This window comes from Dromiciops gliroides, chromosome 5 (genome assembly GCF_019393635.1).
Source record: "Dromiciops gliroides isolate mDroGli1 chromosome 5, mDroGli1.pri, whole genome shotgun sequence".
NCBI lineage: Eukaryota > Metazoa > Chordata > Mammalia > Microbiotheria > Microbiotheriidae > Dromiciops > Dromiciops gliroides.
In genome coordinates, this window is record NC_057865.1 from 112866943 (window position 1) to 112893421 (window position 26479).

Below are 26479 nucleotides of genomic sequence, written 5' to 3' on the forward strand. Positions count from 1 at the left end.
TAATTCAGACTTTTTAAAAAAGAATTCAGACTTTTAAAACTTTATTTTCTTTTTTAACCCCTTTTCCTACCATGCCAATTATTTCTCCCTTCCCCTTCCACCCCCTCAAAAACAAACAAACAAACAAAAACCACCACACATGAATTACAGCCATTCAGGAGAATTAATGTCTGAAAGATTTTTTAAACATGATTCAAAATAGTGAACCTAAAATGTGAATGGAGGAAAACCTTTGTTTTAATATCTTGAGTATTTAATAAAATTTTTAGGGAATCCAGGAGCTTTTAGACTGCATAAATTAAGGAAAAAGAAATGCCTCTTTATTTGAAGTCTCAAGATTCAGAAGCTGAAACTTAAGACAAGTCAGTAGCATTTCTTGAAGTCCTTACTACATGCCAAGTACTGAATAAGGCTGGAGATACAAAGGCAGAACTATACAATACTCAAGAACAGTCCTCAACTATCTCACATTTTCTTAAAAAGGTGACAATAAGATGTCAATTAGGTAACACAGGTTGACCTATACTGTGAGGAAACACAACCCCTCTTCCTCCATAACTTTTCAGACTTCCCAGCAAACACTGAGTAAATGAACCTACTCTGCACTAAGGGCTCTTGTATGAAACTTCCACTTTTAATCCCATTCCTCTCAACCCTCTATACCCCTCCCTCCCTCCCTCTCTTCCTCTCTCCCTCCGTCTCTCTCTGTTTTTTGCATGGTTGACTCCCGGATTATACATACACTCCCGGTTTTCCCCAGGGGACTGTGCATTAATCAGGGATAAAGGTACAACCTAATTAGGATCTGTATTTTCCCTTGATGTCTTTTTCTTTCTCCCTATACAACAGGATTGTCTTTCTAAATCCTGTTAGCTATTTTGTATAGCTGAAGCTCCTGGGTCTCCTATTGATAAATTCCTGAAATAGCTTGGATCTTGGACATATAACATTTCTTAATCATCAAAGAGGATTTCATTTGGTTACTTAGGGGTGGAATTTATTTTGTTTTCCAAATTTATTACCCTCCTCAAATTTATCTAGAAACAAGATGATTGGTTAGCCAACATGCAGACCTACAACATTTGTTTTCATAATGATTGGTGTAGGTATACTGGGAGAAATAATGAAATGACAGAATCTGAGATTGAGAAGTAACCTTATGGATCACAAAATGAAACCCTATAATCTGAAGGAGGAATCTAAAGCCAGGAGAAGTCACAAGTTACTGGCAGAGACAGGTAAAGCCAAAGTATTCAGACCTTTATGCCACAAATGATCCCACACATACCTTGGTTGGTTCTCCAAAGAGAGGTTCTCACCTCTCTGGTAGCCATTGTCTGCTACCTGAGTCGTGGACCTCTTAACAATTTGCTTTAGCTCTTGTTCCAGGCGTTCCTTGATGGCTTTAACTGTTTCTGGAATCTTCCTCAGTTTGGCTAGCCCCTTGATGAGAATGCCCATAAAGAGGTTACTCTTCTCTTCTGGATCCAGCTCCAAATCTTCTTTGATGTCCTGCAGGTTCATTTCTCTGACTGAAAATCACACAAAACATCAAATGTAAAAAGTCTGGTATTTACAAAGGCAGTCCTAACCAAACGAGTCGGCTATTTTTCATGTTTCCTTAGGAGGAACAAGGTAACCAATGAAGATGTCCTCATTAGAAATATGTCTTCATATTTGTACAGTACCTATCCCACATTCTCAAAATAACATTCATATCCCTATTTGCATCATCTCAATTAATGTAGAATGAAAGACAGGAAATATTTATAACAATTAAACAAACAGTTGGCAAGTCTGTCATGGGGAATCTTCAACTGCCTAACATGTCACTTCATTTGTCTGTCAACTGATTAAGAAAACTAAACATCCTCACTGTAAACTTCAGAGGAAAGTCACTACCTGAAGTCAACTAACAGATCACTTACTTAGATCTCAGGACAATGAAAAAAAATGGAGTACTTAAAAGAAACACATAAATAATTAAATTTAAAACAGCAGAGATAAAAACAACAGAAGAGCTAGTTCCCCATATATGCTAAGTCACTGGACTTCAGAAAGAGAAAAGCTTTCAGGGGAGAGAAATAAGGAACTGAGTCTTCTTTAAAATCATTTTTCTCTTCTATGGGATACATATATGCAGTACAAAAGATGGTAAGTCTTTGCTGATCCTGAAGAAAGGGTTCTCTGAATAACAACTGTCACCAGTGAAAGATCCTACAAAAATAATAAAAGAAGTAGTCTAGAAATAACCAATTATCTTCCCAGAATGAACAAGAAGAATTACAAAGACATAAACGAGAGTGAAAACTGGAGGCATGTATGATAGCTTCTCCTTTTCCTTAAATCTCTAACTTCCCTTGAGTAAGTTTGAAAAACCTCAGCTTTCTGAGGCCCACAAAAGGCACTGTTTTCTTTTTTTAAAAAAAAGTTTCATTGAATCAAATTGTCTTGACACTGTGGTCATTTCCCATTTCCTTCTTTCAGTACTATATCTTCTCTTGTGACCAAAAAAATAATTAACCAAAAACATCCAATAGAGACCATGACTGACTATATGATGTTCTGTAATAGTTCATTCTCATATCATTGCCATGAAGGAAAACATATGTTTCATAAACTCTTCTTCAGAACTTTCACTGGTTCTTCCATTGGTTTGTTATCGTCCTTTGTTCTCAGAGGACCAAAATGACATCACTATGTTAGAGTCAAGTTACAGTATGTCTGATCAGACCAAAAAGAGCTCGGAAGGCTCTACCACAGGTCAGGCACAAATAGTCCATGTGAACATGTGGGGTGGATGCTCTAAATCTGTGTCTCTCACATCTCTTTTGAGCTACTTTAATTCTACTTTTCTCACAGAGCATAGCACCTTCTCTGAGGAGGGCACACCATGCTAGGCAGTCTTGCACCAGGGCCTCCTATGTCACACAATCAATTTCAAAGTTTTCCCATTACTCAGAGCTCAACTTCCTTGTAGTGATTTGTATTGACAACATTTACAGTGTTGTAGTCATTGAATGTGTTCATTCATTTCTTGGTTCCATTTATTTCACTCTGCATCAGTTCATACAAATCTTCCCATGTTTTTCTGAATTCCTCCTATTTGCCATTCACCAATCAATAGGAACTATCTTTCTTTCTAATTCTTTGCTACCTCTTCCATAACCATAATGCACAAGACTATAAAAAGTAAGCTCTTCTATTCAGTGGAACGAGAAAGGCATTGAAATCTATGTATCGAATAACTTGTAACATCTCAGATGCACAGGTCTAAGTCTCTACATAAAAGCCCTACAAGTTCACCTCTAGAGAACACGGGATGTCTAGTGACGTAACTCAATCAGCACACCAAGACGACACTTTTTATTCTTGCTTCCCACACCATATCAACATTTCCCCTTGACCTGTATATTTGCCATGTGTTCACATTCTGTAGGCCATTCAGACGTGTCCGTAGCAGTGTTATCTTTCTCTTACTGCAAAACCTTGGAATGGACATTAATTATGCCTCTCCTAACATAACATGGCAACTTGGAAAGGGAATAAGCTTTTGTTAAGTGGCTACTATGTGCCAGACACTGTGCTAAATGCTTTACAAGTATTATCTCATCTGATCCTCACAAAAACCCTAAGAGAGTGGTGCTCTTATGATATTCATTTTATACCTAGGAAACTGAGGCAGGCAGAGGTAAAGTGAGCTGCTCAAGGTCACACAGTTAGTGTCTGAGGCCAAATTTGAACTTAGGTCTTCCTGACTCAAATCCCAGTACTCTATCACTGTACTCATTTTTTTTTTTTATTGCTGCATCACACCTGAAAAAGGTGATAGATTTTAGAAAGGAGAAATGAGAAGGAAATGTTGTCCTGCCCAAGGGGAAAGTGTGCACAAATACAGAGAAGTAGAAGAATTCAAGATGAGATGAAGGAAAAGACTGTACTTAAGTCCAGTTAATACAAAGATCTTGGAAAATACGATAAGGGAAGAGGTTAGAATTTATGAGTGATAGGACAAAAGGAATACATATAAGAAAGAAGTCGATTCAAGGAGAGAGGGACAAAGGAATTCAGCATACAGCAAAACTTACAAGGAGAGCTGCAGAGAGCAAGGGAACACTAACCAATTTGGTTGGGACAAATTATTCCCTACTAATACGGGAGAGGGAACATAAACCACCAAATGAAACCTGATTTATGTGAAAAGGGTTATGAAGCTATACTCTGGAATTTCTTTCAATTTTTATTTGGTGATAATAAATCAAGTAGTCAATCTGATTGAAAACAATCAATAACTATCAGGTACCTATGATGTACCTAATACTACTAGGTACCAGGTGGAAGGTGAAGGATGAGAAAAATGAAATACAATATTTACAAAGGACAGTCCAAGTCTTCACTGAGTCCACAATCTAGTACTAAATTTAAAAGTCTTGAAATAAATGGTTATATCTTCTGGCAACACCTGTGTTTTCCCTCTTGAGATTTCCTAAATCAGAAATCCCAAAAAGAACCAAGCCTGTTCATCAATGCAAAAATGAAAATCGAAATAAAATGGATAGGAAGAAAATTGAAAAGGGAACTCAAAGTCTAATCTAACAATTACTGACAACATCCTTGCGAAGTTAGCAAAGGCCAGGCATCACTATTTCTGTTTTCTGGGCAGCCTCTTCATACCTCAGTGGGTCTAAATAGCATAATTGAGAGAGCACTAGATTTGTAGTCAAATTGGAATAACACTTTTCACTCTACAACAGAAGTTTAGCTAGAAAGGGGAAAAATCAAGGACCTGTCCAGAATAGTTTGGTCTACTGAAGTATCAAAAATGCACTTGCGACTACAGGAAAAAAATAAGCTTAGAAAAGCCATGGATTAGAGAATTTAAAATCTAGAACTGTAAAGGACCTGCAAGGTTATCTAGTCCAATTCTCTAATTTTATAAATGAAAAAACTGAGGCCTTCCAAAGGCCCCGGGGATTTTTCCACCGAACCACATGGCTTCCCATAGTCCCTCTCACAGCTTCCAAAGGAGTAGGTCACAGAACGGGCACTTTGATCTCAAGATTATACTGAGGCTTAAGTCTCTACTCACAAAATGCTAGAAGTAAAACACAATCAGAAAGTTCTCACTTAAAAATGTTCAGTCAACAAACATTAATTGAAAACCTACTCTATGCCAGGCACTATACTGGACCCCGGGGATGAAAAGGCCAAAGCAGGGTGTGGGTACCAGGAAAGGCCTCATGCAGAAGGAAGGACTTGAGCGGAGTCCTGAAGTTCCCCAGGACTCGCAAAGGGAGGAGTGAATGCATTCCAGGCAGGGGAGACAGTTGGGGGCAATACTCTATGAAGGCAGGAGGGAGCCTTTTGTGTAAGAAGCAGCAAGAAAGCCCGTTTGGCTAGACCTCAGGACTTGTGGGAGGGAGTCATGTTCCAAATGGCTGAAAGGGAGTCTAGTCTAACACTCTATTGTCTCATATTCCTCCAACTCCCCTCTACCTGACTGGTAGTATTCTCAAACAAGATGGTAAAGGATGGCCAAAGAACAACCACAGCAGACAATGCAGAAAAGGTGAACTGAAAATGCCAGGAGGATTTGGCATGGGACTGGGAGTAGCTCAAATAAGTAATTATCAAGACTTCCACTATCCCAATCCTCTGCCAGATTGTCAAGAAGACAAATTTTATCCCCCCAGAGGTTTTAAGACATATTCTCTCTCATTCTACATGAAGAGAATCTTAAGCATCTTGGACCACAAAATTCTGAAGATAGAAATCCCATCTTTGAACAAGGCCTTATGAAAGAAAATGTAAGTCAAGATAACAGCTGTGAAAGGAGACAGTTAAATAAGCACTGTAACAAGTCATTTGATTTGTGTTCTCTAAAGGTTTTATTATTGCATAACCTTTGCCAAAACCAAAGAGAAAAGAAGCAAGGCCTCCAGTTTCATTACAGTCATATTCACAGCAATCCCAACAGGAGTTTGAATAAAATGAATAAAGAAACCACAAATGAAATGCCTGTGTGCCCTGGGAGTAATTGCTCAGTTTAAATGTTTCAAAGGCAGTTTGCCAAATGAAAAAATATATTGTGGGTCCAAAGATTTAAACCAACAAATTGCTACTATTATTGGCTTTTCCCCTACACTTTTCCATCCTTTCTACCCAGTTTATGTTTGAATTACTCTATCTAAATTAGACACTGGTTTCCCCCTTGCATTGTAAACACAATGTCTGACAAGACAATGCAAGAGTAAGCCTTGATAACTGAATGAAGTGGTTACTCTCAACAAAAAGTCTTTCTTGGAACTCTGCAATGGAATAAGACATCTGAAAAAGGCCATTCTCAAACAATCAAAATTTTCATTTAATTCATAAGAAGCAGCCATTCAGCTATAGGATCCCCAGTTGGAAGATACCTCATAAAAATGCCGCTGGTAATGAATGACACCCTCATGTCTGCTCTTTCACACTCTGAGGAGGAAACTTTAAAGCCTCTTGTTAAAGTCCGGCTTGTAAGAACTGCTATATACCAGACCACCTTGTACAGTCATGAATAAGCTTTGTGGGCTGACTCTTCAACCCTAAAAATGATACCAAATTGCTGCCATTTATCATGGTATATTTCATTAGTCCCATGACTGTACATGTACCCAGTAAAATGTTACGCAGTTCCTTACATGATTTATGGCATCCCAAATTATACCCTTTTGTTGGCACTAATCCTCTTAGATAAGGTGATACGGATTGATAGGATCCTAAAGTCTAGGAATGTGATGAAAGTCTTTGCCTGATTCACTTTCAGGGTCTCTAATCCATACACACTGCTTTGTGAAAATAGTTTTAGATGGAGCAGGAGCCATGCTGAAAATCTTTTACCTTTCTTTTACATTTCTTCACTGGCTTCTCTTTCACTGCCTCATAGAAAAAAACAGGAACACCAGTCTGCAAAGCAAATGTCTCTTGGGAAAAGAGCACTTTATTTGACATAGCTCTACAGATGACCATGGCCCCCAGGACAGAGAACCATCATTTGGAGTTTTTAAAGATCTTCATAATAAAGGGAAAACAGGTTGCTAGAGTCACAAGAATTGTCACGATCTCCACCACAAAAATCAAAATTAACCACAAGCTCTGAAGCTTGGGGGAAAAAAATTTACCAGCAAGAGAAAAGGAGCTGCCCTATTAGAAAATGGATAAGATAAAAATACTATCACTTAACTGCAGTTACCCCCACTATTATCATTTGATATTTGGTATTCCTAAAGTACTTTTCATTTGCAATATTTCCCAATTATTTCTTTATCAACAGTAAGAAGTTTTTATTTCACTTGGCAGGTTTTTAGGATGTTTAAACAGAATCATTTGTCATGGCTTGGTAATACATCTAATTGACGACCTGTCGGAGCTATAATGTGGTGATCCACATTAGAAAAAGGCATCAGTGTAACAACTGGGAATATCAACCTGAGGCAAGGAGAGAAGGTCTGGCCTAATTCTAAAACTATATAAGATTGCAAAGAGTGGAATAAACTCCACCATATAGCAAAATACTTTTCTTGATTCCAGGAACAGAGGCAATAACAATCCTTTTAGAGTTGTATAATAATATTTTTTAAAGAACTAATTTGGAATATTATATAAAAATTATTCATTAGGAGATAGCCAAAAAGAAAGGTTATTATTTTATATATATATATACTTTTCAACAATAGAAGAATAAAAGAAATGAATATTGTAAAGTCTCTACATAGAATTATTTCGGGATCTGCTTCTGTATACATTTCTCTGAACTGTCTACGGGAGTGGCAACATTTTCCCAAACACTGTACAAATGAGACACTCAGAGTGTTCTTGCATGGATGAAAATACCTGCAGTGCTTTGTAAAAGGAGAGAGGTACTCAACAAAGGCAGGGAAATATATACTAACGCAAGTTGATAGTTGATCTCTCTCTCTCTCTCTCTCTCTCTCTCTCTCTCTCTCTCTCTCTCTCTCTCTCTCTCTCTCTCTCACACACACACACACACACACACTAATTTTTTTAGAATTTTGTTTGGATTTCAGGCATCCCCATATTTCTTTGTAAGGGCAGCTAGGTAGCATAGTAAACAGAGTGCCAGACCTTGAGTCAGGATGATTCATAATTCTGAATTCAAATCTGGTCCCAGATACTTATTAGCTGTGTAACCCTAGGCAAGTCACTTTCCTATTTGACTCAGTTTCCTCATCTATAAAACAAGCTGAAGAAGGAAATGGCAAATTGCTCCAGTATCTTTACCAAGAAATCCCCAAATAAGGTCACAAAGAGTCAAACACAATTGAAAATGACTGAACAACAAAAACATTTCTTTGTACATAACGTTGGAAGCTGTTTTTTGTTTTTGTTTTTTTGTTTTTTGTTTTTTTAGTGAGGCAATTGGGGTTAAGTGGCTTGCCCAGGGTCACACAGCTAGTAAGTGTCAAGTGTCTGAGGTCGGATTTGAACTCAGGTCTTCCTGATTCCAGGGCTGGTGCTCTATCTACTGCACCACCTAGCTGCCCCGGAAGCTGTTTTTAATTAAGCTTAAGGCATAAGAAAATTTTATCTTGAAATATGAGATCACTGAGTACAGCAACTCAAAGAAGCAATTAAATGGGATGCCTTATGAAAATATTGTTACTATACATACAAAGTTTCATATCAACTAAACTGTCAAAACACATATTCTCTCCTCCGGGTCTTCCTTACCTCTTAATCCCAAGAAACCTTGTCCACTCACTGTTTCAGAGCTATCCCCTTTACGGTTATATCCCTTCCTTATTCCTCCAAGACTGCTCTCTCCAGTTAAATTCTTTTACTGCTCTCTAGATTTCCCCTCTACTTTTCTTTAAAAATATACACATTTCACACAAAAAATACACACACACACACACACACACACACACACACACATTTAACATATGTCTTTGTCTCTCAATCCCAACCATCGTGGTGGGGAGGGGGAAGGGGAAGTTTACCCCTCCTCCTCCAGATTAAGCCCTCCCTCTTGTGACAAAGCAAAATTGTCCAGGATCATGCCTGCATAAACTGGTATTTATCATATCCTGCCCCTGGAGGCCTCCTCTTCTCTGCTATGAGGAGGATGTTTCATTTAATGAGACTTTCTCAGTTTTTCAGGTGTATAGAATTTGGCCTTCTGCTGGTGGCTTTTTCATTTCCATTACTCAAGTCAGAATGCAGACGGTTCTTTCGGTGTTCTCCTTTGCTTTCAAACGTGCATGTATATATATGGGCCAGTTAGGTGGCACAGTGTATAAAACACCGGCCCCAGGGTCAGGAGGATCTGAGTTCAAATCTGGCCTCTGACACTTACTAACTATGTGACCCTGGGGAAGTCACTTAATCCTGATTGATTCAAAAATAAATGAATGAATGAATATATATACAAAAAACATGCATGTGTGCCGCATGTATGAAAAAATCTTCGCTGGGGAAGGAGCAGGAAAGTGAATGAGCCTCACTCTCATCAGAATTGACTCAAAGAGGAAATAACATACACATTCAAACAGGTATAGTAATATACTTTGTCCTGCCAGGAAGTGGAAGGGGAAGAGGATAAGGGGGGAGGGATGAAGGAAGGGAGGGCAGATTGGGGGAGGAAAAGTCAGAAGCAAAACACTTTTGAGGAGGGATAGGGTAAAAGAAAATAGAATAAATATCATGGGGAGTGAATAGGATGGAGGGAAAAACAGTTAGCTATAGTAACTGGGGGAAAAAATTTGAAGCAGAGGCAAGAACAATATAAGATGATGATGATGGTGCTGGTGCTGGTGGTACTTACTTTGCTGTGCTATTGTGAAGAAAATTCTTTGCCAGGTATAAAGTACTATATAAATGTTAGCTATTATTGTTGTTGTAATAATCAACCTCATGGGTGTTTTGTAAGGAAATCTCCCTTTAAGTACTATATAAATGTAGTTTACTATTTAAAAAAGAAAAAGATGAGCAGTATGCTATCAGAAAAATCTGCAAAGACTTACATGAGCTGATGCAAAGTGAAATGTACTGTATACAAAAATAATAGCAATACTGTAAGATGATCTGCTGCGAATGACTTATTTTCAGCAACGTAATGATCCAAGACAGCTCTGAAGGACTTATAAAAAATGTAATCCATCTACAGAGAAAGAACTGATAGTACCTGAATACAGATGGAAGTTATTTTGTTGTTGTTGTTATTAGTTCCTTTTTCTAAAGTTTTTTGGTCTGCTATGTTTTGCACGACTGCACATGTATAACATACTGATTGAGTTCTTATGGGGGAAATAGGGAGGAAGGATGAGAATTTGGAACACAAAGTTTTAAAAATTGATGTTACAATCTGTTTTTACATGTGAGGTGGGGGAAAATTGTAAATAAATAAATGAATGAAAAAATCTCTTGGCCATAATGCCCCCTATATCTACCACTGTATTTTTTTTTCTTCCTTTCAAAGGGAAACCCCTTCAGTTCTGCTCCTTTGCCACCTGGTCTCTTCCTCATCATTCCATCCTGCTTAAGTCTAGTGCCTATTTCTAGCACCTGAAAGGAAACTGGTCTCATCTTCTTCATCTTTATTTTCCTTGACCAGCTCCCAGTTTTAGAAGTGGTTGATTATCCACATGTACTTTCTATTATTCTACACTGCTTCATTCTACCTCTCAAACCTTTGTATGATAGTCAGAAGGGCCAGAGTTCACACCCCTGCTCTTCCACTTACCAGCTAAGTAACTCCCTGGGGAAAGTCACTTCTCTGAGCCTCCATTTCCTCATCTGTAATGTGAAGGGGGCATACTCAACGATTTCCAAGAATCTGTCTCTAAATTTATGACCCTGAATTTTTCTTCTTTTTCTCATATGTGAATAAGGACCTTTTCCAAGGCTCAGTCTTGAGCCTTCTGCTCCTATTTCATCTGTCTCTTGAAGATCAGAGCCATTTCTCGTGTCTTCAAGGATCGTGACTTGATTTTCCAAATCCACATCTCCATGCCTAACAACTGTGCCAAGCTCCAGTCCCGAATCCTCAAATGCCTACTAGACCTTTCCATTTGGATTTTCCATTTTCACCTTAATCTCAGCAAAGCCAATTCAAACTCATCATCTTCCACCAAAACTAATGCTTCATCCTAATTTCTTTTTGTATAACCGCCATGTTCTCATGATGCCAGTCAATCTATCCTGGCATCTTGGTGCCTCTAAGAAATTAATCTTATAAAAATACTACTTTTATTGTGTCACAAATCTGCCCCCCAAAAATTCAAAAGCTCCCCCCAAGAGGAAACGTTCCTTGCACAGGATTTAAAGACTTCCCCAAATTACCTTCCTAGTGTTCTCACTCAGTACTATCCTACATAAATCCTAGCTCCACCCAAATCAGTCTACGCACTACTAAGGCATACCCATTTGCATGCCTTTGTTTCAGCAGATTTCCTACAAGTAATGCTTTGAAAGTTTTACATACAGTTCTATCCCTATCCCAGTCATCATTGGAATCTATTCTCACTGCCCCTCTCTCCACCACCATCCTCTCAGCCACCCCCCAAATGAGCCCAGACCTAGGCTATTGAAGTCACAGGTAGGCTTGAGAGTGGGAGAACCCCGCACATCCACTTACTAGTAGGCATATGGGGAGATACACTTATTCCACATAAGAAAGATGTATTTCAGATTTCCCAATATTTAACTCTGAATTCACTTCTCCAAAGAAACAATAATACGCAAAGTAGTTAGCTTCTCTGGTAAAAAATAAAATAAAATAAACTATTATAATATGAAACTTGAAATACATTGTGGATTAAATAGGTTTTTGTGGACTAGCACAGGAACTCAACCATATAAAATTCAATGGGTTCCCATAGCAAGTTCCCACAAACTGACTTACTGCTAAGTTTTCAGAATGCATTCCATTCAGTAAGTTGGAAGCTGCCTACATGTAAGCACAAGTGCTTCCAAATGAGTGTTTTAATTTTCAGGGGGGGGGGGGGCTGGGCAATGAGGGTTAAGTGACTTGCCCAAGATCACACAGCTAGTGTTAAGTGTCTGAGGCCAAATTTGAATTCAGGTCCTTCCCGAATCCAGGGCCGGTGCTTTACCCACTATACCACCTAGCTGCCCCCCCCCACCCCGCCCCATGTTTTACTTTTTAAAAATTCCATCCTCCAGGGTAACAGATTTAGCTTCCCCACAAGACAAAATACAAGCTAAATGCAATTTTTTCTTTAATTCCTCCTGTCTATCTAAAGAAAGAATTCTAATGAATTGTGTTTGAACTATTTTTTAGAAAATAATTTTAAAAGTAACAGTTAACATAGAGAGAGAGCTCTAAGGTTTGCACAGCACTTAATTGTATTTTATTCTTACAACAACCCTGTGAAGCAGGTGCTATTATTATCTCATTTTACAGATGAGGAAACTGAGGCTAAGAGAAGCCAACTGAATTGTTCCAGGTCACATAGCTAGTAAAAGTTTGAGGTAGGATTTGAACTCATATCTTCCTGACTCCAAATCCTTTACAATAAATCCTTTACTGTGTCTACTATGCTACCTAGTTGTCTCAGCAGTCAACTCTTTTGCAATAAATATCTTCGAAGAAAAAGATGATTTCCAAACCACAGGCAATGCATGCATTCTCAATAAAAGCAGACAAATCACAAAAAAAAAAATGTTTCTTCTGAATTTTCATGGCATACTATAATCTTTTATACAATTCACCACTTTACTCAATTGAAAGACACACACACACACACACACACACACACACACACACACACACACACGACTTTAAAAGTCAATAGGAGGGACAGCTAGGTGGCGCAGTGGATAGAGCACCGGCCCTGGAGTCAGGAGGACCTGAGTTCAAATCCGGCCTCAGACACTTAACACTTACTAGCTGTGTGACCCTGGGCAAGTCACTTAACCCCAATTGCCTCACTAAAATTTTTAAAAAAAGTCAATAGGAAACTGTGTAAAGAGTGCTAGACTCTAAACCAAGAAGATTTGGACCCTCCAGGATTCCAATCCTGCCTCCCTCATTTACTATGTGATTACAAGTCAGTCATTTAAAATCTAGGAGCATCGACTTCCTCATCTGTACAATGAAAGTAGTAACACTGACTCCACAGTACCATTATGAAGACTGAAAAGGAGAATATATATGCAAACCATAGAACAATCCCCATCAGTTATTATCATGGTTACTATTATTATTGTTGCTAATCATTTGCACATATTTCAGTAGTCTGCGATTTGATCATTGTGGGGATTCCTGCTACCAATACAGATGGCAAACCCTCCAAGCTTGAATAGACAGTCTTTGTGAGTTGCTGTGGCCAAAAACATATGCCCCCTGGGGACCTATGCTTTGGAGATGGGCCTCTTTGAATGTTGCTGGCTGCCTCTCAGACAAGTACACGGGGACAACGCTTACATGCTTTCAAGCTTAGCAAGGGCTTGCCAGAACACGTATTCTGTTGGCTTCTATTTAAAGAACCCCTAGACCACACCTCCTTGTCACAAGAGGTCATCCAAATAGTACTTTAGTGGAGATTGCCAATAATAGGTAATGCATAAATGTTTGTGAATTAGAATTGGCATTAAAAGCTCTCCATATACTAGCTCTGACCTACCTTTCCAGTTTCATTATAATTAACTTCCATTCTGAGAAGTCCTAAACTGAACATACTGCTGTTCCTCACACATGACAATACATCTCCTACCTCCGAGTTTTTAAAATAGCTGTACGTCATACCTGGAATGCCCTCCTTCCTCACTTATTGCTCTTAGAATCCCTTAATTTCTTCAAGAATCACCATAATCATCACCTTCAACATGAAGCCCTTCCCGATTCCCCCAGCTGCTAAAAAAGCTCCCCAAATCGCCCTGCATTTATTTTGTATCTATTCTTTACAGATTTATAGATGCACATGTAGTCTCCCTCATTAGAATTCGAGATCCTCGAGCAAGTTGGTTTTGTGTCTGTAGTCCCACTAACCTAGCAGTAAGCTCTTAAAAAATACATAATACTGAGTGATGGGTTAAATTTGGATAATCCCTTGTAGTTTGCTAAGATACATTTCAACCAATATGGACAATTGTTTCTACGGAGATCAAAGTAGAGAATAATTCATATCTAATTACAGAGAAATGAAAAAAGATAAAAGTATGTGAAAAACCCAACACAAACTTGAGTAACTGAACAACTTGATACTCACCAGTTGAGCTTCCAGGAGTACCAAACTGAGAAGCGTCGAGAAACTTTCGAGGGGTAGGCATGTTTGTGACATCGATCAGGGGGACTGGGGAAGAATCTTTCACAAGAGAGCTGCAAGGAAGAGAAAGAAAGCATCAGACTTTAGCACTTGCTCCAATGTTATCCCCCATTTTGAAGTGTGCCCCTATTCGCAGCATGCTGTGGTCTAACTCTTACTCCTTCCTTTCTGTCACTACTGCTCTTTACACAAGACACCCTTCCCAACTGGTATATCAAACACTTCTCTTTTCAAGAGACAACTGACTGAAGGCATCCTTTAACCATGTAACTTAAGTAGTGATCCTCCTTTTCCTAAGAAACCCAAACCTTTATTTTTTGAATGGCTGACTATCTACTTTGCCAGAGAGGTAGCTAGGTGGTGCAAGTCGGTAGGGCACTGGGCCTGGAGTCAGGAAGATCTTAGTTCAAATCTAGTCTTAGACAATTATTAGCAATGGGCAAATCACTTAACCTCTGTCTGCCTCAGTTTCCTCAAATGTAAAATGAAGATAATAATAGCAACCACCACCACCCCTAGGCTTCTGTGGATATTAAATGAGAGAATTTTTGCATAATTTTTTGATAAATTTTACAAAAAAAAATTTTTGTACCTGGATCATAGTGAGAACTTAGTAAATGCTTATTTCTGTCCTTCCTGGCCTAGCTAGGCAGGGGCTGTGCTGGACTACACCAAAGCTTAAATATCCTTCATATAAACACAGTCTTACAAGCCACAAAGCACTGCATTTACATATTTTAGTCAAAGCAGGTAAAACTAGAGATTTGTTTATTTTATAACAAATAAGAGTTTTTAAAAGTTTGTTCTGAAAATTTGGTTTTGGGGTAACAAAAATTTCCAAGGAGAGGACTTGGCAAAGTATTTAACTTTGGAAATGCATGATACAGTCCTATCCAGCTCCCCCTTTCCCCACAGCGAGGGCACTGGCACCAGAGAGGATAAGTACCATGAACCTCTCAAGTCAACAGAGCCATGCAGAAGAAATGGGTGTGCCCCAATTGTCTGACCTGCACATGTTCTTGTTGGCAGCTAGCACTGTGTTAATCATACTAAACCCCAGAGTACTACAAGCTTCTTCATTGAAAGTGATGACACTGGGCTAAATAACCGTCAACCTAAGGAAAAGAAAGGGAGCACAAAGCAAATACTGCCCGACCTAGAAAAGAAGACTGCTGAATGAATCTATCAACATGGTAAGATGATGCTACAGACATGTACTATAAACGAGTCAGGAATTGACAGAAAGAAGGAGGCTATTAGATCAAATTTGGGAAAATATGGTACCTTACATGATCCCAAACCACTCACTACTGAAAAAAGCTCATCCGATACATAATTATTTCTTTTTTTAAATCTCAGTTATGTGACTGTGAATCAGAGAAGACTATGGTCTTAGAAAAAAGTAAAATAGCTCCAATAGCAATGGAAAGATGCACAGTGGCTTTGAGTGGGCTGCATCATGTTACCAGCAATAAGCTGGAAACATAAGCCACTATTATGAATAACCTGAAAAGAAGGTAGGGCCAGTCATGTTTCTGAAATGATAACCAGCAAATAGCTGGCCCAAGTTCTTCAATGGAAACCTGAGATATTAAAAATAATAATAACAGAATGCTTCAATGTATTACATAGCTCTTCTATGAAAAATGATAGATTAAAAATGTATACAATGATCTCTCAAGATGAGATAGTGTATATAGGTTTGTAATTTGGATCAATCAATCAATCAGGTGCCTATTTTGTGTCAGGTGCCTCAGAAAAAGATGACCTTAAAAAAAAATTAAAAATTCATCCAAGTAGCAAGAGTTGGAAGCCCAGGTACAGCTGTCTATTAACCTTGAAGTCAGACCCAACAAAGCCAAGTAATAAAAAGAATTTTCCAATCTTTCCTTGTCTCTCATCACTATTTCCAACCTCTCTCCTTTTGCTTTCCTCTCATTTATAGTCCTCTTTTATTTCTCTCCTCTCCCATTTTCCTTGTCATTTTTTCATTATTTTTGTAAAGTATAAGCTTTTCAAAAGGCCTGTGCCTAGCTGTACCATCATGAAGAATTTACATTATGACAGCTACTAAAGAAAGTTCTAGTGGTTCATGGACAATCACAGGAAATTTAAATATCTAAAGATGAATCATCTTCCCCCCCAAAAAAAATAAATACTCAAATAAAATCGAGGTGGAATGCAGGCAAACACTATTCTATAGTAGTTTTGTGGTTAAAAAATAGGTTCAAACCATTATAAGACAACCACACTACTCTTTAAGAAACATGAAAACAGACCTTTCCAATTCATACATATACTTATGAGAGCATATATCAATGTGTACAGTATCATAACTCACCCACTTATCTGAATGACCCTCGTCTAGAGCTAAGGGACAAAGTAACAAATATCTATAAACTAAAGTTCATCTACACTTACAAAAAAGACTCAGGGCCTGTTTACTATTATTTCAGAGAGTTACAAAAAGCTTCATTCTCTGTTTTTCCCAACCTAGGGTAATTAAAAGTACTAAATTAGGTGATAAACAAAGAAGGAGAAGTAGGCACATGGAATAGTTGACATGAGGGAAACCTGAAGCAGATACAAAAACTCGAAAAGCTCAGCAGACCAGGGGAATTTGGTGTAGTAACAAACAGTTACACACAATATCCCCTCAGGGCAATGGTAGCCACTTAGTTGTCCCATGATGGTCCAAAAGATTCACAGTAAAAATTCTTTAATGGTACCTTAAGTAATCAATAGCTCTGCACTTATGTTACAAATACATTTTTCATCTGTGACAACGACTGTGTATATTTGAGTCATTATGGGCTTGTTTCTGCAGCAATGCTAAATAACCACTATAATGGGTACAATGATATTGGTGTCCATGCACTTCTAAGTGCAACCTGTTCTCACAGTTTGCCACCTTATCATGAAACTGCTTCCAAACCATCCTAAGGGTTACATACGCAGACACCTGCACCTAGCTCATTTGTGTCCTAGACACTAGACCAGTGTAGTCCCCTGGATCCCTTCTGCTACCCTCTAATTGTACCTTATCAGTTAGGTCATCAAAAACTGATCAAGATACTACCAACATTTCAATTCTTGCAGCACCAAGGTCAGCTACTTAAAAACTATGATCACTGAGCATGCACGTAATAAGCCATCTCAAAATCTTCATGGACCATCACAAATGTTCTGCTGAAACAAACCTGATATTGATTGTCTCATTGCAGTAGTAAGATCATTTTCTGATTTAAATTGATCCTCTGCTTAATTCTTCTATCTGATATATTTTCAAATGAACTCGCTGGCAACACTGGTCAGGGGTTTAGTAGACTTTCTGTGAGAATGTAGCCAGTGTGCAAGTGTTAGAAGAAAAGAAAGTCCCATCTAAAGAAGTTATTTTCTTAAAAAGGTTAAATTATGGATAAATTAAAGATAAACACTTAAAAATCAATTGAACTTTGCATTCATTTATCATTTAATACAGTGCTTGTCATTAGCCAATAGAAAAATAACTTTTATACTGTAACTAGTTATTCATCAACTTGTTAGGCATATACAATTTTAAAAGTTAATTTCCATCTCTCAGCAAGAGAGCTTATAAAATTCTGCCATTTCCCACATATTTATGTGACTGCACATTTTCACTTTATTTTTGTTTTAAATCAAAACTCGGGGGAAGCTAGGTGGCGCAGTGGATAGAGCACCAACCCTGGAGTCAGGAGGACCCGAGTTCAAATTCAGCCTCAGACACTTGACACTTACTAGCTGTGTGACCCAGGGCAAGTCACTTAACCCCAACTGCCTCACCAAAAAAAAAAAAAAAAAACTCAATGTGGAATCAAATTTAAAACTGCTTATCTAGTGCTGAGTCAAATATTGGAAACCTTTGTATAAATAAAAAAATTCAACATTGAAATAAAGTTTCTATATGATTTTAGAATGTTAAACATCTTCCAAGTTGCAACTTAGTTCATTTAAAATGTTATTTATATTCGGGGCAGCTAGGTGGCACAGTGGATAGAGCACCGGCCCTGAAGTCAGGAGGACCTGAGTTCAAATCCGGCCTCAGACACTTAACACTTACTAGCTGTGTGACCCTGGGCAAGTCACTTAACCCCAATTGCCTCACTAAAAAAAAAAAAATGCTATTTATATTCAACAAAATTTGTAAAATAAATTTAAGATGAAGTCTTAAAGAAAACGGTAAATACGTGAGATCTTGCTGAATTAAATCGTTTAAATCTTACAGAATGTCTAAAAATATTAGTAAATATTTTCTAATTTGAGTTTATAATTTTATCATTTTCATAATTATAGGCAAAATAAAATTACATAATTATATAATGTAAATTTTCGGGGAGGGGGCAAGATTACCATTGTAGTTGTCATAAACATTTTTTTTTTTAGTGAGGCAATTGGGGTTAAGTGACTTGCCCAGGGTCACACAGCTAGTAAGTGTTAAGTGTCTGAGGCCAGATTTGAACTCAGGTATTCCTGACTCCAGGGCTGGTGCTCTATCCACTGTGCCACTTAACTGCCCCTGTCATAAACATTTAATGAATAATTCTTTTTTAATTTTTTTTTCAGGGCAATGAGGGCTAAGTGACTTGCCCAGGGTCACACAGGTAGTAAGTGTCAAGTGTCTGAGGTTGGATTTGAACTCAGGTTCTCCTGAATGTAGGGTTGGTGCTTTATCCACTGAGCCACCCAGCTGCCCCCTTAATGAATAATTCTAAAAGAATATTGTTACATGTAGTTTATTAAATTACCATGGGAATTCACCACACAATTTTTGTTGTTATTCAACAGGATTCAAAGCATGACAACAACAACAACAAAACCATTGGGAACCACTACTTTAGGGTAATATAACACCAAGCCCAACCACTGATATTCAAAATAATGAGTTAGAGTAATAAAAAAAGGGGTTAAATTATATTGAGCATACACTAGAAGGCAAAGGGGAGGATAAAACATAAGATTTTCACCAATACTGGTAAACATATATAAAAAAGTTTTGATGTATGAAGGGGGAAATAATAGTTATACAGAACACTCAGTTATATGGAACACATCATTACATGATGATGCCCAGTAAATGTGCATACATATCACACAAACTATCTATCTATAATATATATACACGCATATATACATGGATAGATTTACATATGCATTATATATAACATATACATATGTGGGCATTATGATTTCTGTTTTAAAAAGATCAGTGCTTTCATCCACTTAAGTCCTCTCTCCACAAAGACAGATTGTAAAACTTTCAACACATCAGCCAACAATCTTTATGTGTCGCTATGGCCAAAAACCCCATTAATTGGTAACCAAACTTGTGGTAATGAGCTTCACAGACAAAAGACACACAATGAACTGCTAAGGCCTGGATCAAAAGCTTTTCTAGCTTAGGTCTATCAGAGTTTGCACTTCTCAAAAACTTGGGTCACCTCCATGTTCCAATAAGGTATTAGAGAACATTGCCAATGAAGCCTATGTTGCATATATCTCTAGACATATATGTGTTCATACTGATATTATAAAATCTACAGATATTTCGGCCATAAATTTAAAAGATATTTTAGTTATATACAGGATAATGAATCTCTATCTAGCATAGCTTTAAAGCAATATCACCTGCAGACATTATCACAGGTGCCAGGAGGGGGAAAGCCAATTTGCTTCAAAACTATCTTCATGTGCTCATATCTATCTCTCCTTTTCTCTGAAATTTTTCCCATAGGCTTCAATTTTCTCCTCTGTGAACACTGACCCAAAGGCAAGTAGTTCTGTATAGGATTTTTTAATTGGTAGATTTGTTTTAAAGAGTTCAAGAGAAAAAGCCCCATCCGTGTCCCAGTTATTCACTGAATTATCAGGAAGCACAAAGATGAATTGTCCCAAAGAGGCCACAGAAGGCACTAAGGCTGCCCCAATAGCGTCTTTAAATATACTATGCCTCAATTTCCATCTGGGCTTAATGGTATAAAAATCTCTCTCCTCTCCATACATCACAAGGAAAGTTGGCAATGGATTAATTAATATCCATAAGGAAATTTTTAATGTCTCGGAGAAAAGATGCCAAAACAAAACAAAAAATTATGATACCACTCTGTTGGGGTGGGGAGGGATTCTAATCATCAGAAATGCTCCAAATACTCCATTTTGCAAGGGATATCAGTGGGTCGTAGTTATTTTTATTTTTAAGCATATGCTATCTCATGTCTAAACTAAATTCTCAGACTAACTTAAGCCACAAAGACCATTTCCTGGAAATAGTAATCTCATAATTTTTAGCCAACAGGAAGCAGGAATCCAGCATAGCTCTAACCAGGAAGATTTTCAATGCTGTAGACATTCTGACTAAATAAGGCTTATTGGTTATAACTGCAAAGGTAACCAAAACCACAGGTGAAAAGAGGAACGGTATTGTAGTAAATTAATACACACACACACACACACACACACACACACACACACACTTCAAGACTTTCTAACTATCAACAAGCTAAATAGCTGTTGCCAGCAGGAGTCTAATTTTAAGGAACTTTGATTCAGTGCTTCTGGGTCATGCAAAGATAAATGTGTTTTATCTAGGAGGTTTATAAGCTTTCATAGCTTGTCAGAAGTGTTTTGCTTTCATCAAAAAAATTAATTTCAGCACCAGCACTTAGTAGGTCCAACTGTGAAAAAATTACAGCTTATCTTGAATCAGGGGCCAGGGGATTATTGTTACACTAAAAAGCACAGGCAATGAGCAGGCCCTTGGGTATAAATCTTTTAACAATTAGGAGTAACTTGCCAAAACCTTGGTAGTAAGACAAAGGAAATGACGGTGGAAAAGGAACAACAAAAAGTCCCACATGAGGGGCAGCTAGGTGGCACAGTAGATAGAGCACCGGCCCTGGAGTCAGGAGTACCTGAGTTCAAATCCGGCCTCAGACACTTAACACTTACTAGTTGTGTGACCCTGGGCAAGTCACTTAACCCCAATTGCTTCACTAAAAAAAAAAAAAAAGTCCCACATGAGGTGGCCCAAAGCAGGGAATGCCCAGCATCCCACTACATATCTATACCTTTGTAACCCAACTGTACCCAAAGCCAGAGTTTTAGATCAGTCTCAAAGTACAGGACAAGGATCAAATGAGGAGGAAGAGAGTGGTAGACCATTACAGGTTTTCCATCAGATTACCTCCTCTTTCCTATCCTCTCTTCCTCGAAAATTTCATTCATACTAATGGCTTCAAGTGTCATCTGTACACAAATGACTCTCAAATTTATAGAAGTGATACACAGTCACTATGTCTCAAACATCATCTCTTCAGGAAACTTTTCTTTATTCCTCAGTTGGAAATAATCCTCCTTTCCTAATCTCACAAAACATTTTTTTTATACCTCTCCTACACTTAAGATTTATTATTTTATATTATAGGTATTTATATGTGTGTTTTTGGTTTGGGGGTTTTGGGGTTTTTTGCAGGGCAATGAGGGTTAAGTGACTTGCCCAGGGTCATACAGCTAGTTAAGTGTCAAGTGTCTGAGGCCAGATTTGAACTCAGGTCCTCCTTAATCCAAGGCCAGTGCTTCATCCACTGCACCACCTAGCTGCCCCCTGTATATGTGTTATATATCAGACTGCAAGCTCTAAGATAATAAGGAAATCACATTTTATTGCATTTTCAAACCTCTCTTCCAGCACCTAACAGTTCTCTACTCATAGTAAACTTTTCATCAATATTTGTTCTTGACAATCACTCCAAGCTCATGAGGGGCCAGGCCCTGTGCTAAGTACCAAGAATACAAATATAGTGAAAAGGAAAGAGTCCTTGCCCTCCAGGAGCTTACATTTTAATGGAGGGAGACAACATGTAATGGGAGACTGAAAAGGCATAGGGAGAGGAAGGTAGCCAGCTCTGGGCATGATCGAGAATTCCAGAGCTCAGTATGGTGAGAAATGAAGAGACGCTGGCCTGGGCGCACCCTCCCTAAATGGAGATTCTGAGAGGAGCCAGCCATTTAGAGATTGGGGGGGGGGGGTGGAATTGGCATTACCAAAGTGTGATTTCCAGGATTGAAGTGATCTTCCAAGATGAAAAGTTTTGTTTAATGAATGAGTGAGTGAATGAATGAATGAAAAATAAAGAGACAGGTTGTAATGATGTGTTATGGATAAAAGCATAGGATTTGAAAAGAAAAGCAAGACAAAAATGAGACAGATGCAAGAAAAATAGATGCCAAGAGGGGAAAAGGTCAAAATAAAAGATAACAAGGAAGAAAACAGATTTTATACCTAGACAATAGACAACACTGAGGTAAAATTACAGAATCTTCAATCTGAAAAGATCATTTGGAAAATAGGTTCAGAATACATGGGACTTAAATCCAAAACAAAATGAAATGAAATGAAAAAACAATCAGCTTCTTTCCATAGGAAGCCAAGTCAGATATAGAATTGATATCAAGTTTTGAAGCCCCACCCACCAAAGATCCTCCATTATAGAGAATGAGCCATCACAAGATGAAATTTAACTTGGGGGCAAAGTTAATTCTCTGCTGGGTATACTGCAAAATCAAGTATACCCTCTTGAATTATCCAACTCCTAACATGCACCTTTTAAATACTATGGTGAAACCAAAGCAGAAATGGGAGGAAAGTCTATTATTCTTCATATTATTCCTAAACAATTTCCAAAAGGTAAAACTTGTTAAAGCTGAATGTTATCCTAAGAAGACAAGCATTTTGAGACTTCCTTATATATCACTGCATTTCCTAATTAGGAACAATGAGAAACAATTGTGTTCTTCCATTCCCCACACAAGTTACTTTTTCAAATAAAAAAGAAGCATCGATGAATTTTTCATCTCAGCCATCTTTCCTTGTGCCCTTAGAACACTCCAGAAAATTATAGTCATGAACGTAGACTTTGGTAAGACAGACCTAGTACACATATAATAGCATAATTATTGTTTACTTTATCATCAATGTAGTGAAAGGAGATCAGTGAGGTAAAAGACAAGACAAAAGAAACACAGATACTTGTAGAAAACAGAACATTCCACAGATCCCTAAGTAGTGATACTAGGTTTGCAGGGAACTGTTTTGGCACCAACCTCATTCTTCCTTTTTCCTTATTCCGCTGTCCAACGCGGCTAGTTGATTTGATGTACAGGTGTCGGTGCAACTCATCTATGAGAACCAGGTGAAGGTTCATCTTTTTGCTGTGAAGCTCCAGTCTCAGGTCACTCAGCCCCTCTACCTGAAGGAGAGGGCCCTCTAAAGAATCTACTGCTGACACCTGGAAAAAGAAAAGGAAACCAGTTACAGACGAGTAGCATTCCAACAACATGAATGAAGGAGATGAGAAAAATACCTCACCAAAAAGTAATGTGGGGGCAGCTAGGTGGCGCAGTGGATAAAGCACTGGCCTTGGATTCAGGAGGACCTGAGTTCAAATCCAGCCTTAGACACTTGACACTTAACTAGCTGTGTGACCCTGGGCAAGTCACTTAACCCTCATTGTCCTGCAAAAACAAAAACAAAACAAAAACAAAAAAGTAATGTGGGGGGGGGCGGCTAGGTGGCGCAGTGGATAATAGAGCACTGGCCCTGGAGTCAGGAGGACCCGAGTTCAAATTTGGCCTCAGACATTAACACTTACTAGCTGTGTGACCCTAGGCAAGTCACTTAACCCCAATTGCCTCACCCCACTCAAAAAACAAAAGTAATGCATAAAGAGTCCATTTGAAGCAACTCTGAGGTTCTTCCTCACATCCTTTGGTGAGGCAAAGGTGACCCAAAAAACCCCCCAATTATAAATGCTGGAGGGGCTGACAGAAAATAGGCACATTAATTAACAGCCCTACTGTTACAGCTGTGAATTAGTTCAGCCATTCTAAAAAGCAATTTAGAACTAGCAAATCAAAAAGTCAAAGCAACATTTATAAAGCACTCACTATGTGCAAGACAGTATAATATTAAGGCCTAAGGATTAAAAAAAAACAAACATGCAACTACATATATACAAGATAAATTGTAAGTAACCTCACAGGGGAGACAGTAGCACTGATGAAACCTGGAAAAGGCCTTTTGCAGAAGAGATGATTTAAATGGAACCTTGAAATAATCTAGGGAAGCCATAAGGCAGAGAACAGGAGGGAGATTATTGCAGGCATGGGAGACAGCCAATGAAAAGGATGATGTTGGGAGATGGAGTACTTCATGCAAAGGATAGCAAAAAGACCAGTGTCACTGAATCACAAAGTGCATAGAGGGGTGCAAAGTAAAGCCTGAAAAGGTAGGCTCCCAACAGGCAGCTTTGGTCATAGCTCCCTGTCATCTTTCATCAATTTCCACAGCAGCTCTTTTCCCATTCTGCATAATGTAACTCCTTCCTATTTCTCTCCTGGTAATTTTCCATGGCTCCCAAAGGTTTTGTAGCTAAGCCCTTTTTCTGTAGAAACTGCATGTAAAAATGACTAATTTATACAACCCTGTTGACCTATAAATACCACTATTAGACCTACATCACCAAAGAAATCAAAGAAAAAAAAGGACCCCAAAATACAAAAATATTTATAGGAGCTCTTTTTGTAGTAGTAAACAACTGGGAACTAAAGTGTTGTCTATCCGTTGACAAAAGGTTGAACAAAATTATGGTATACAAATCTCCTATATGTGCCAACAGAAATTATGAAGTGGAATACTATTGTGCCACCAGAAATTATGAAGGGGATAATTTCAAAGAAATGTAACAAGATTTGTATGAACTGATAAGTGAAGTAAACAGAGCCAACAGAATAATGTAGCAAATAATGATATCTTAAAGACAAATGACTTTCAAAGATCTGTGAACTCAGATTGACTTCAAGAACAACCACTTGTTCCACTAGCAACACCTTTTCATCTGAGCTTTTTCTATGCAACCCCAGGTATATAGACATATAAAATAGGTATACTTAACCTTTTACTGTTGCCAAATTTTTCATGACCCCCACATTCAGTTATGTGACCCCAAATGGGGTCCTGACCCACAGTTTAAGAAGCTTTGCCCTGGAGTAATTCAGAAAGACTTAGATCCTGCCCTTGGGGGTTTTAAATCTAAGAAACAATTCTGACACAAATTATATGGACAGAGAAAATTGCAAAAGGACAGTCTAAAAATATTCTATCTATGAATGGATATAGGTATGAAAAAGACCCTTAACAAAGGGAAATATTCTATGCATTCATCCCAGCATATCTGAATTTCCATTCCCATACTTGAAAATTCAGAAAACATTTCCACATAACTGTGGAATAACTGTGTTAATCAATGTACAAGTCTTTAGTTAAACAACTACTCTAGGGAATAGGATAAATAGAAGAATAATTCATGAATTTACTAATTGTTCTCCTCTTAGGTGGCCACTAGCCAGAGTTTGGCCGTTAGCCATAACATATACATATGAAAGGCAAAAATTTAAGAGGTGGTGAGCCAAGGGAGTTGCAACGTAGGACAGGAGAGGTCATTTACCCACTCCCCAATTCTATCCATTTTCATGAATGAGGCAGCATTTGAATAAAGAAAGATGAAAGAAAAGAGCCCAACAGGTTAGAGAGTAGTACTGCTAAGTATGCCAAGGACATAAAGAAATTTTGAAAAAGCTTTGGAAGCAACTCACTGCAGAAGGTGGGAGAACTCAGGTAATCTAAGACACCCTGGCTTGAAATACAAATATAGACTCTATGTAGCAGGTACTCTCTTAAGGGAGAACTACAAAATGAAAGGAAAACATTGGGGATATGAAAAAGAACAGAGCTAAAAGCTGAAAATCATTTTAATATCCTACAGGGCCCTAGTTTAAAGGAGCCTGACTAGAATATATTGGATAGAATTATGCCAAAATTTTATGTGCACCATAAAATACAATAGTGACCAAAAAGAAAATTAATCAGAACATAAAGCATTCACTCAAGTCCTACACTTGGTTCTAGAGCCCAGAGAGTACAAACAGAACCAAAGTCAGTGGTCCAGGAAAGGTGATGCATCAAGCATTAAGCCTGACTAAGGAAATAAGGCCAAAAAAGGAGACAAGCCCATCTATAAATATAGCCTCATACCAAATCCAGTCCCATGCATCTGAACAATGAGTTTCCCATGCTTTCTCACTTATCTATTCCCACCTCTCATTTCAAATGACCCTGA

At 38.2% G+C, this 26479-nt stretch overlaps 1 protein-coding gene across 1 annotated transcript in view; it reads right to left on the minus strand.

Moving 5' to 3' along the window:
• The window catches only part of EXOC4 (exocyst complex component 4), a 911169-nt gene that overhangs the window by 812095 nt on the left and 72595 nt on the right, over window positions 1-26479 (minus strand). Inside the window, exons 4-6 of the mRNA XM_043968219.1 lie at window positions 23406-23590; window positions 14229-14338; window positions 1289-1532 (exon numbers count right to left, since the gene is read on the minus strand). Coding sequence (XP_043824154.1) covers window positions 1289-1532; window positions 14229-14338; window positions 23406-23590 — 539 coding nt within the window. The remainder of the gene's footprint in view (window positions 1-1288; window positions 1533-14228; window positions 14339-23405; window positions 23591-26479) is intronic.